The sequence below is a fragment of the Scyliorhinus torazame genome, chromosome 12, assembly GCF_047496885.1.
Source record: "Scyliorhinus torazame isolate Kashiwa2021f chromosome 12, sScyTor2.1, whole genome shotgun sequence".
NCBI classification, from domain to species: Eukaryota; Metazoa; Chordata; class Chondrichthyes; order Carcharhiniformes; family Scyliorhinidae; genus Scyliorhinus; species Scyliorhinus torazame.
The window spans coordinates 173,393,407-173,406,844 of NC_092718.1; the positions used below are offsets into that span (position 1 = coordinate 173,393,407).

At 43.7% G+C, this 13,438-nt stretch overlaps 1 protein-coding gene across 1 annotated transcript in view; it reads right to left on the reverse strand.

Moving 5' to 3' along the window:
* The window catches only part of hsf5 (heat shock transcription factor family member 5), a 294,360-nt gene that overhangs the window by 166,033 nt on the left and 114,889 nt on the right, over positions 1-13,438 (reverse strand). Inside the window, exon 4 of the mRNA XM_072470123.1 lies at positions 10,347-10,889. Within this exon, the coding sequence (XP_072326224.1) occupies positions 10,347-10,889 (543 nt within the window). The remainder of the gene's footprint in view (positions 1-10,346; positions 10,890-13,438) is intronic.

Below are 13,438 nucleotides of genomic sequence, written 5' to 3' on the forward strand. Positions count from 1 at the left end.
CCGGTTGCCTTCATGTTTAACAACACACAGCGGGGTAAGATCAAAAATGATAAGATCTTGCGGTGGAGGATTGAGCTCTCCACCTTTAATTACGAGATTTTGTATCGCCCCGGTAAGCTCAACGAGCCCCCCGATGCCCTGTCCCGAGGTACATGTGCCAGCGCACAAGTGGACCGACTCCGGACCCTGCACAACGACCTCTGTCACCCAGGGGTCACTCGCTTTTATCACTTCATTAAGGCCCACAATCTGCCCTACTCCATCGAGGAAGTCAGGGCTGTCACCAGAGACTGCCAGGTTTGCGCAGAGTGTAAACTGCACTTCTACCAGCTAGACTGTGCACGCCTGGTGAAGGCCTCATGCCCCTTTGAATGCCTCAGCATGGACTTCAAAGGGCCCCTCGCCTCCACCGACCGCAACACGTATTTTCTCAATATGGTCGACGAATATTCCAGATTCCCCTTTCATGCCCCGATATGACGTCTGCCACCGTCATCAAAGCCCTCAACACCATCTTCGCTCTGTTCGGTTTCCCCGCCTACGACCACAGCGACCGGGGATCCTCATTTATGAGCGATGAGCTGCGCCAGTACCTGCTCAACAGGGGCATTGCCTCGGGCAGGACGACCAGCTACAACCCCCGGGGAAACGGGCAGGTGGAGCGGGAGAATGGGACGGTCTGGAAGGCCGTCTAGCTGGCCCTACGGTCCAGAAATCTCCCGGTCTCCCGCTGTCAGGAGGTTCTCCCTGGCGCACTTTACTCCATTCGGTCGCTCCTGTGCACAGCGACTAACAAAACCCCCCATGAACGTCTCTTTGCCTTCACCAGGAAGTCCATCTTCGGGGTTTCGCTCCCAACATGGCTGGCAGCTCCAGGACCCGTTCTCCTCCGCAAGCACGTGCGGCTCCACAAGGCAGACCTGTTGGTTGAGAGGGTACAGCTACTCCACGCAAACCCGCAGTACACCTACGTAGCGTACCCCGATGGCCGCCAAGACACAGTCTCCCTCAGGGACCTGGCACCAGCTGGGTCCCCACACACCCCTCCCTCTGCCCCAGCGCCACCCTCCCTTCCCCCAGCGCACCCCACCTCAGCCCCGCTCCAGGACAATCTGTCCTCCCCTTGGTCCCACCCGGGGATGAAGAGGATGTCGACACGCTCCCGGAGTCACCGACCACCGAGCCGATGCCTGTCTTGCCACCAGCACTGCGGCGCCTCAACGACGGATATAGGCGCCCGACTGTCTAAATTTGTAACCTTCTCTGAAATTTTAATGACAATCTGTATGTAAATAGTTTTCCACCACCCCCGCTGGACTCATTTTTAACAGGGGGTGAATGTGGTAGTCACCACTGTTGTATTATATTGTAGATATTGCACTGCATACGAGGGTATTACGGTAAGGCCCCTGTACTACAGGTACGGGGGTAGATCCCTGCCTGCTGGTTCCGCCCAGTAGGCGGAGTGTAGAAGGAACTTTAGTTGTCGGATTAGTTGCCTTAATACCCTGTACTTCTTACCTGGCTGCCTGACTATATTTCATGGCAATAGGCATTTGGCAAAGCATTATGGATATATTAGCTTTATTTCAGTCAAGAAGTTCTGCATGTAATAGGCAGAAGGCCAGACTATGTAAACAAGTGCACAGCTGCACATTTTGCTGAGAGTAGACGATTATTATTGTCCTTAGGCTGGAATTCAAGGCCTGTTGTTTAACTCTGTTCGCTTGTCTGTGTCTGGGCTTATCAAAGGAATGCCTCGTTTTTCCATAATATTGCTTATTAAACCATATAAAGTACTGCTACACTCTTGTAAGGGGAGGACAATTAGAAGGACGGTGGTCACTCTAACTCCCTTCACGAACTTCGTGTTATAATAAAAGACCTTTGCGAAACCTCGAAGTGTTGGCTAGTTTTTTCCACAACACGGAGTATAAATGTGTGTACTCTCCGAGCTGCAGCCATTTCGGCAGCAGCTGTAGGAGGCCACACATCTCTGTGTAATAAAGCCTCGATTACTCTCTACTCTCGTCTCGTCATAATTGAAAGTGCATCAGCCCCCGATTGCCAGTTGCATATCATAACCCCAAAATAAGAGTATTGCCAGAAGGGTGGCCGGATTATGCTTTTAACAACCGAATACTTTGCCTGTATTTGTACAGAGAAAACATCTCAGTATCATTGATAATTTATTACTTCTTAACAACAAACTGATCATTTCTAAAATGCTTCAATTCAAAATTCTCCAAAAAATACATCAAGGTCATGTGGGATTTCGAGCAAGAGCATGGCAGTCAGTTTGGTGGGCCAACATCAGTGAGTCTATTGAACAGTTAATCAGAAATTGTCTTATGTGTGCAGTGAATAGCCCCAGAGCAGTGCAAACCACTGCCACCCTCCACTTTTCTGTCAAGGTCATAGCAATGCCTGGGAATGGATGTATTTGTGCTTAAAAACAAAGTTTTAATTATCTTCATCGGTTATGAATCCAGGCGATTTGAAGTCAGAAGACTGCACAGCATAATGGCCAAGGCAGTCATTGCATCACTGAAAAGAATCTTCATAACATATGACATTCTAGGTGCTTTGGTATCAGACAACAGTCCTCAGTTTGCTGATGAACTATTCCACAACCTTGTTCAACAGTGTGGCTTCATTCATGTGACTACTTTGCTTAGCTATGCTAAGTCGACCAGAGTAGCAGAAGGAGAAGTTTGAAAAATCAAGGAATTGACAAAAATGAACAAAAGTATTAATTTAGCACTTCTTAACTACAGAACCTCACCACTAAAAAACAGGTTCCCACCGTCAGAACTATTGATGGTAAGACGGCTGTGAACACAACTTCTAGTTCTACAACAAACACCACAACCTAACACTACCGCAGATGATCGTGAGAAATATCAGGAGAAGGAAAGAGATAGTCAAGTTTGTAATTTCAACTTCAGGCACAGAGCACGAGACTTGCAGGTGCTACAGCCTGGGGAGAGGGTGTAGACACAAGATCAACAGAAAGAAGATATTGTAATAGAAAAGCTCCACGACCGAGATATTATAGAATTGAGATGGAGCAGGAAAATATCAGAAGGAACTTTACATAATTGGGAAGGGAACCAATGGAATCTTGGACATAGAACTGGATGGAGACAAGGAACTTCTACAACTACTCAAGTGGAAAAACTCCTCTTGAACAATGAGTGCAGTTTGTCCTCAACCTCAAAATGAAATCAGGGCTAGAGCAGCGAGATTGGTTAAGGCACCACACAGACTAACGTGAAGTTTGAGATTTTGGGTGAGATATTGAGATAAAGACTTGGGAGTAAAAGGTTAACATCAGGAGTATCTGACATTGTTGTAACCATGATGCAATGTTAGATAATTAAGTGACTGAGATCTGGCGTGAAGCAGAACTACAACTTTGTGTAAAGTATTATGATATATACATCTGTAAATAAATAAGAATGCTTTTTTACAAATAACAGCCTATGGTAACATTCTTAGGGTAACAGGCAAACCTTAAAGAAACCCAATGTGGATCCTGAACTAAAGACAAAATGTTTGCAATAAAGGCCAACATGCCATTTGCTTTTTCAATTGCTTGATCTACCTGCATTTTAATGTTCCGTGTTATAACTCATAAGGAAGCTGTCATTGACGATGGTGAATTTATTTACATACTTAAAATGATATGCTTAGCACAGCAACTGTGTCACGTCCTGTAATCTGACCTATAACTTTCTATCATATAGAAAATAGCTCTGCCAGTGTTCATAAAGGTCACTCTGGCAGTGAACTTTTATGCATTTGGGTCTGGCCAGCTGCGAGTGGATGACACTGCAAACATTTCCCAGTTTGCTGTCTATTGGAGCATTTATAAGGTCATAGAGGTAATCTATTCCAGAAATGGAAGATACATTGTATTTTCCCTCAGCAAAGAGAAACAGGGTGCCATGGCATGTGACTTTTCCAGGAGACCAGGATCACATGGTTGCGTGATCATATGTCATACTTATGTCATATATAATATTGCCACTATTAGGGCGTACCCAATACCTCCAAGAATCCAGAGGCTACCATGGAAGAGGAAAGAGAAGGAAGAGGAATAGTAAGAATAGGATGTCATGATATACACCAGTATATCATGGTGCAGATACACACACACTGATGGACACACAGCAAGACCAATCAACACACACAGCACCACAGCCAATCACCAGTTAGAGTACACTCACTATAAAGACAGGGGGCATAAGAGTTCCCGCTCATTCGGGATGCAGCCTCCTACAAGGACAGAGCTTACAGCTTACAGCACAGGTCCTCACCATGTGCTCAGTGCATAGACTGATTCGGACAGGCATAGGTCTTTAGTTTAATCTAACATCATGTTAACCCACAGTGAAAGTATGTTCAACAGTTTATAACTCAATAAAATAGTGTTGCACTATTTTAAGTGTTGGTGGCCTGTATGTGTTCCACGAATCCAGAACACCCAATACATCATAGGAGGAAGAAGGGGTGGCGAGGAAGATACATCCTCAACCCCTTCAATGTCAAAGATTACCTTCCCAGACTCCGCTTCTATCAAATTACTTCCGTTGAATGCCATAAATCCACCATTCCAAACAATACATCTTTTCTCAAAGTCCCCTTGGCTACCATCCACAAAAACTTTTTTATTGACATCTTTATCCAAATACACATCCAACCAAATAGAAATGAGCTATTCACACTTACAAATTCCCTTAATGCATGTTTTGTGAGTACTTTTTCCTACCCGAGGGCTGAAAGTGACTACTGTCTTGCAATATGACTTTAAGTAGTTTTGAACATTCAGGGTCCAGCTTCAGACCATACCACTTTGGTAAGGTAAACAGCACTCTGGGATGGCTGGCTGATAAGCAACACTAGTGCAGTGGCAGGGATGGGAGCAGGAATTCTTCTATCCTAAGTTCAGGTTCCACATCGTCACTCACACAAGGTGGCACCACGGAAATACCAGTAATTGCTGGAGTACAAATTGCTGGACTGCTGTGAGTGCCTCCATGTCCCTTTGTGATCTTCCACCACAAAAGCACAATCTAGCCCTGCATGCAGCATGTATGCACCTCATGGCTTCTGCCTGAGCTTCCATTGGAGCACTGGAATGTTGTGGAACTTCCATCTGTGTTACCTCGTAAGCTCAGTCAGCATCCATCAGACTCTTGATGGAGGCCTCCATGCACCACAGAGTCCTCTCGCTGACCAATCCTCCCTGTCCTTCAGATACCATGCCTGAAGAGGGCATTGGCAACCATGGACTTCCATTGGCTTTGTTCATGATTATGTTTGGCAAAGTAATACAGTGATTTGCCATTGCCTTCTGCAGTATGACTAACCAGGAAACTCTCTCCCTATCCCCCACCAACTACCCCCACTCTTTTATTGTCTGCCTTCAGGTGTATTGGAAGAATTTACAGATTGATAATCAACCTGTTTGCCACGTTATAAACACCTTCCGTGGCCATCAAGTCCTGGAATAGGACTTACACCTGGAGCTTCTGGTCCAAAGAGAAAAAGGGGCAAAACCGCAGAATAATTTGAACACAAGGACAAGGATTTTAATAGCAAGGCATTGATGCGCAGGAAGACACTGTAGATTAGCGACAACATGAGATGGGTCAGTGGTACTTGATGCTGTGCAGCATATAGGCAGTAGAGCTTTGGATGAGATCAAGGGAAGATGAGGAATCAGCAATAAGAACATAATATTTGAGTCTGGATGGAAGAGGGTTTCAATGCCAGATGAGTTAAGGCATGGGCAAAGACGTTATGGAATGGATGCAAGTGGTCTTTGAGCTGGAATTGATATGGGGCTTGAAGGCCAGCTCAGAGCTAAACAGGATGCTAAGTTGTGAAAAATATCAGTTGTGAGCAGGATGAAATTGGTGGCGAAAGGGTGGAGTTTGTGGTTGGAGTAAAAAGTAATGGCTCCAATATTTAATTGAACAAAATTGTGATTCGTCTGGAACTAGATGTCAGACAGGTAGTATGCTAATAGAGTCAGCTAAAAGGTCAACATATGTTGTGGAGAGATATAGCTGTGCGTCATCAATGTACATGTGGAATGCAAAATCATGTCTTGGATGGTGTCACTGAGAGGCAACTTATAGATGAGAAGCAATAGACAACTAAGTATAGTTTTATGAATGCCAACAGAGATAAAGCACGGTAGCACAGTGGTTAGCACTATTGCTTCACAGGGTCCCAGGTTCGATTCCCAGCTTGGGTCACGGTATGTGCGGAGTCTGCCCGTTCTCCCTGTGTCTGTGTGGGTTTCCTCCAGGTGCTCCGGTTTCCTCCCACAAGTCCCGAAAGACGTGCTGTTAGGTAATTTGGACATTGTGAAGTCTCCCTCAATTTACCTGAACAGGCGCCGGAATGTGGCGACTAGGGGCTTTTCACAGTAACTTCATTGCCGTGTTAATGTAAGCCTACTTGTGATAATAAAGATTATTATTATGTTGTAATGGGGATTGTTGTAGGCAGAATGGAAAATCTAATGGACCATCCAAAGGGCTGCGGGGACCAGAAAGCCCTGACCTATGATTGTATAAGGGACCAGCAAATTTGTTGTCAACTAATGAGATTCAGTGTTATTACAAATGCACTGTGGGTATGTGAGTATTAGACTGAAGGTATTCTCCTCTTGAAATTGTTATTATATTTCAATTCCTGTGACTTTAGTTAAATGACATGAAAAATGCTTGAATTACACAGTTCAAGCATCAACATATGTAAAGAGAAAAGACAAGTAAACAATGTTTAGGATAGTGAAATTGAATTCAGATAAACTTTTTTGTCAGGCAAAAGGTCATACTGCAAATTAAGGACAACAAAATAAAAAGGGAAATGCTGGAGAAACATATTTTAACATGTGAAGAGGGCACTCAGTAGAGTGCATATGTCTGCCACACAATGTTATTACAGGTTCACAGTTCTTCTTTGAGGCTTTTCCCTGCCTGGTTGATGCCTTGTAACTACAAAACTGAAAAAATAAATCTTATTATTGAGAAGTTCCATCTCACTAAGGAGGCTTCAGACCAATCCAAATCAAATGACCTGCTCTGAAAACTATGTTCATATTTTGACAGCTGTGACAAATTATTCCACAGCAGCTGAACAATTCACAACATTCTAAAACAATCAACAACAGTCTAAATAAAACACGCTAAACATTGTAAAACAAGTGATTTTTCCCTATCTGCCAATGTTAACAAATTCCAGGATCCGGATCCGCATCTGCATCTTCGCCAAAAAATAACCGGTTCTTCCTTGGGCCATATCATACCTGTGTACCATGTTCCATTGAAAACAGTCCATTTGTTTTTAATATTGTTTACAGACAATTAGATTGAAAAACAAGGGTTAAAACATTATCTGCTCACCTTCAATAGCAGAGGTAAAAAGTCAGTTTGGCCTATCTCCCAAGGTTAATGGACTCTTTTAAAAATTCCAGGATCCGGATCTGAGTGTTCATCAAAAACTAATGATTTCTTCCTTAGGCCCTACCTTGTGTGGCAAGTTTCACTGAAATCGGTCCATTTTCTTTTCAGGTAAATTGCTTGCAAGCAAACAGGGTATATACCTGAAGTGAAGATGCGGTTGTTTTTCAATGCTCACGTGCATTTCCATCATTAATTGCTTTCTTTTTGTTTTATTTCACAAGAAAGTATGGTTTACTATAATAGTGGATGAACATATAACACATGCTAATGACAATGTTCTACCTGCTAATGGAACAGAGGCCCATAACATCCTGGTTCCCCAGTGTCATATTTAAGGGGTACTCCATGGCATGCTGGGTAATCCCTCTAGGGTGCTCCTATGTAAGGGTTTACCCAGCAATTGCCCAGAAGTGCTAACTTCCTCTGGACAATTGCGCTGGGCTCGGAGTCATCTGACAGATGCAATTTAAATCACTTACATCAGGTGGTTCTGCCAGTTTTACCCTGATAGTCATTCTGAAACAGTTAGAGGTAGAAAATCGTTTCTAACTCCAGAGAAACTATTTAAACAACCTAGATCGAGCCTCACACGGGTCACCCCCACACACATGACCCCCCAAGGGTCCCAGCACACCCCTGTGCTGGACCCAACCACTCCCTTGCGACCCGACACCTCCTCTGGCCCGATCTTCACTACCTCCCTCGGCCCAATCTCCCGTCCCGATCCAGTCTCCACTGTCCCCCACAACCCAAACCCCTCACCTGCCCCCCCCCTCCCCGCTGGCCCAGTGTGACCCAGTCTAACTACATCTCCCAGTACGACTCCCCCCTCCTAGACTGATACCCACTTCCCGGATTTAACATCCCCTCTAGTTCGATCCCCACCTCCCGGACTGACTCCCCCTTTCTGGATGGCACCCCCCTCCTGGGCTAACACTCCCCCTCCGGGACTGACTCTCCCCCCTCTACTTTTGCCTGACCCTCCCCTCTGGTCTGAGTCCCCTCCCCCGGATTGACACTCCCCCTTCTGGACTGACATGCTCCTCTCTTGGACAGATCCCCCCCCCCCCCCCCCTTTTCGGTCTGATCACTCACTCTCCTGATCTTACCCTGACTTCTGCCGGACTGACTTTCCCATCCTCTGCTACGGTCTGACAACCCTCTCCTAGACTGAGACCCCCTTCCTGTCCAACTTCCCTTCTCCTGGACTGATACCTCTCCGGGCTGACTCCAGGGACAGTGAAGGAATGACAATACAGTTCTATGTCAGGATGCTGTGTGCCTTGGAGAGGAACTTGTAAGTGGTGGAGTTCCCATGTTCCTTGCTGCCCATACCCTTCTAAGGGGTAGAGGTCACAGGTTAGGAAGGTGCTGTTGATATACACTTGTTGAGTTGCTGCATCTTGGATATGATACATACTAATGTTAGTGTGTGCTTGAATGAATGTTTAAGGGGATGGATGGTGTGCTGATCAGATGGACAGCTTTTTCTTGGGTGGTACTGAACTTCTTGAGTATTATTGGAGCTACACAAATCCAGCCAAGTGGAGATTATTCCATTGCACTCCTGACTTGTGTCTTGTAGATGGTGAACAGGCTTTTGAGATGAGCAAAACATTTAGTCCAAGGTGCTCTCGTAGTCACAGTATGGCTGATTCAGTTAAGTTTCCGATCAATGATAACCCAGCCCCCTTCACCCCCAAAAGATGTTGAGAATGGGGGATTCAGCAATGGTAATACTGTTAAAGGTTAAAGGGAGATGGTTAAATTTTATCTTGTTGATGGTCATTCTTTGGCACTTGGGTAGCGTAAATTTTACTTGCCACTTAACTTATCCGAAGCCTGAATGTTGTCCAGGTCTTGCAGCATGCAGAGACAGACTGCTTCATTATCTGTGGACTTACAACTGGTATTGAATAAGTGAACATCCCCACTTCTGATCTTATGATGCTATGAAGGTCATTGACGAAGCATCTGAAGATGGTTGGACCTAGGACACTATCTTGAGGAACTCCTGCAGTAATGTCCTGGGGCTGAAATGGTTGGCCTCCAACCACCATAATCATTTTCTTCTGACTCCAAATAGTGGAGGGTTTTCACACTGACTTCAATATTGCTCGAGCTCCTTGATGCTACACTCGGTCAAATGCTGCTTTGACATCAAAGGAAATCATTCTCACCTCACCATAATTAATGTATTTTGAATAGGTTATTGCCTTCATTAAATAGTGCAGTGACAATGTCATATGAACACATTACTTGTCCATCCACTATTCTTGATAGTAATTTGTATCCCAATTATGTTATTATCTAAGGTGAGCCAAAGGTACTCTTTTAGATGTTCTTTACTGCTCAAGTATTTTAGTCCCATTAACTATAAATCAGATTTATAAAGAAAATGTTAGTTTTGATCAGAACGTGAAAGAGGGAAACCAAATGCTAACGTTGATTTAATGTTCATCTATAATCTGAATTTCATTGATCGATGTGAGGTGTCAAGGTTCTCCTATTATTACACTCTCACAGATGCCGATGCACTTAATCTCGTCCTTTCAGGCATTAACAGCATGGTGCTTATTAGATTCTACTGAAATCTTAAATGATATCTTTTATTTAGATCAGTATGTGCAGAATGCATATATCTTTTCAGAAAAGAAGCACAAGATTGATATTCAGTATGAAACACTACTGGTTCTAAAAAATTTTCATGACATCTTTATGGTGACAGTTTACCATTATAAAGGTGTTAACTATTAGATTATTAACTGCTGCTAAACATTATTAAATATACTCATCATTTTGATACAGTATATGACTTATTTTATCTATCAGATATAAATATATGTTTCTAGTATAACTTACACTTTCAGAGTTGGATTCTGGTCCATCCTCAACAAACACAATAGGATGGAGAGATGTATTATGACACAGCTTATGCATCTCTCTTTCTGATGGGCACTGCTCAGAAGGTACTGATTCTGGTACAATGCTTACAGTGGTTGTACTCTTAGATGGCTGTGTGGGAGCTGAGTGCACACTATCAGCAGCTGTCAGTGAACAGGTAAGTGGCTGGTCTGCTGCTACTACAAATGACTTAATCTCTGAGACTGTAGAAGTGAGAGACTCAATTTCCATAGACTGAACGTTGGCTGCTGCATTACCAGTATATGTTGGAGTGGTGGGAGCCTGATGGGTGCCCTGCGATTGTTGCATTTGTGTTGTGTTCTCTACGGCATCCATTTTCACCAGCTGAAGTTTTGGAGATGCCCTTAATTCATCCACTATCTGAAAGACAGTTTCCAAGTTAACTTCAGACTTTTTGGATTCATCTGTAGCAGTGCAGTGCCAGGCTGCTGCATTGCTGTGTAGAACATCAACAGGGTATGAAGACTGCATGGCAGCATTCTGAAGAGTAAGAAAGTTGAAATTTCTAAGTCTGTATGCAAATACATTTGGTACGAAAATACTCTTTCCATATTTCTTTTAAAAAATGAAGACGTTTCTCACCAACTAGGTTCGTAAATATTTCTCTCTATAAGTATATATTATTAAAAATTAAATATGTGCACATTTCCTGTCTGTGCAACTTGACTTCCTGTTATTAATCCTTTATTAAGTTTTACATCAACATTTTTACATGAGAAATTTTGCGTTCTCATTTATAATATTTTTTGACCCTCTAAATTTGTCACTGACTTTCCCATCCTCTGCTCTGGTCTGACCACCCTCTCCTAGAGTAAGTGGTGGAGTTCCCATGTTCCTTGCTGCCCATACCTTCTAAGGGGTAGAGGTCACAGGTTAGGAAGTTGCTGTTGATATACACTTGGTGAGTTGCTGCAGTGCATCTTGGATATGATACATACTAATGTTAGTGTGTGCTTGAGTGAATGCTTAAGGGGATGGTTGGTGTGCTGATCGGATGGACAGCTTTTTCTTGGGTGGTACTGAACTTCTTGAGTACTATTGGAGCTACACAAATCCAGCCAAGTGGAGATTGTTCCATTACACTCCTGACTTGTGTCTTGTAGATGGTGAACAGGCTTTTCAGATGAGCAAAACATTTAGTCCAAGTTGCTCTCGTTGGTTCTGGTTCCTACAAATCCACCAAAATATTTTCTGAAGTTAATTTATCCCCATGTCAGAGTAAGGGTTTAAACAAAATAACCCTAAATATTTACAGTAACATGGTTGAGTGTATCAGTGAAATATTTTTTGTCTTTTAATGCCTTCATTAATGTTTTTGCTTCAAGGTCTTACCATTTCCCTAAAAAACAAGCTTTGATATTTTTGTCAATGCTATGAATCTGAGAGCTGCATTTGGATTATGCAGGCTGAGAAGATGCAATGTACTGAATTCCCCTAGGTATATCAACAGCATCCAGGCAATTATACTGATGACATATTTTTCTCTATTTACAAACAGTTCTGCTAAATATTCACAATACTTATTTGTAATTGGGTAAAATGAGACTTTGAATTTCCACACGTCTTTGGCATAATATTCACATCTAATCAGCGCAAGTAAGTTGCTTCAGCAGCAAAAGGCGTGGAAGTAATTTCCCCATCTAATTTGATCCCACCATCACCATAACTCCCAAATTTCCCCAAAGGTTCTCTCATTTATTTGTTTCTTACTGTAACCTGCCACTAAATGTCGAGTGAGCTCCCTGATATTTATCATTACGTGGCCAGTGGTGCCATAGCTCTAAGTTTCCCACTTTTACCCACACAATGAATTTGGGTCAATTTTGTTTTTTCAATTAAGGGGCAATTTAGTGTGGCCTACCATGCACATCTTTTGGGTTGTGGGGGTGAGACCCACGCAGACAGGGGGAGAATGTACAAACTCCACACGGAGAGTGACCCAGGGCCGGGATTGAACCTGGGTTCTCGACGCCGTGAGGCAGCAGTGCTACGTGTTTGGTTCAATTAAGCTGACATTTAAACTGCAGCTATTGCCAGGATCAGCTGAGGGAGCTGCATGTACTTCCTGAGTCTGAAGAATATGGCGAAGTTTAACAATGATTTCTGAAGTGGGAACAAAGTTTTGCAGTGACAATTTTAGCAACATGCTTACACAGATGTGGACTTGCTGTTCACTGCTTTTGACAGCAAAACCAGTGGAGAATTATCATGGCTAACTTCACCCAAAGTAAAGCTTTTCAGGGAGCAAGCATGTCATTGGAGGAGGAAGAGGAACAGTATAGGATGGAGAAAGAACAGTCCAGCAGCATTTAAGGCAGATGGAATCCACCAGATACCATTAGACCAGAAAAGCAATATGTGTCATACAAACACCTTAGTGAGGCACACAGTATAAGAAAAGTGATTCTCCAAAGAGGCTATAAGGCAGTTCTGCCACATACTTCATGAGGATGTGCAGTCATATCTATTTCCCTACAGTTCTCTCTCTCTCTCTGTAACTATGAAGGTGACAACCATAATCATGTTTCATGAATCATGGGCAGCACGGTAGCACAAGTGGATAGCACTGTGGCTTCACAGCGCCAGGGTCCCAGGTTCGATTCCCCGCTGGGTCACTGTCTGTGCGGAGTCTGCACGTTCTCCCCGTGTCTGCGTGGGTTTCCTCCGGGTGCTCCGGTTTCCTCCCACAGTCCAAAGACGTGCAGGTTAGGTGGATTGGCCATGCTAAAAATTGCCCGTAGTGTCCATAAGGGTTGGGAGGGGTTATTGGGTTGCGGGGATAGGGTGGAAGTGAGGGATTAATGTGGGTCGGTGCAGACTCGATGGGCCGAATGGCCTCCTTCTGCACTGTATGTTCTATGTAATCTATGTAATCTATGAACAAACACACTTCAGGCAGCTATGGGGAATCTCTAATATCTGTCAGGGTGTACTACAGGAATCACGTTGTCAGATGACTGACATACATTGCAGGAGAGCTGTAGCATTTATCAACATCGGAATCACAGCAAGCGAGATGGGCATCATTT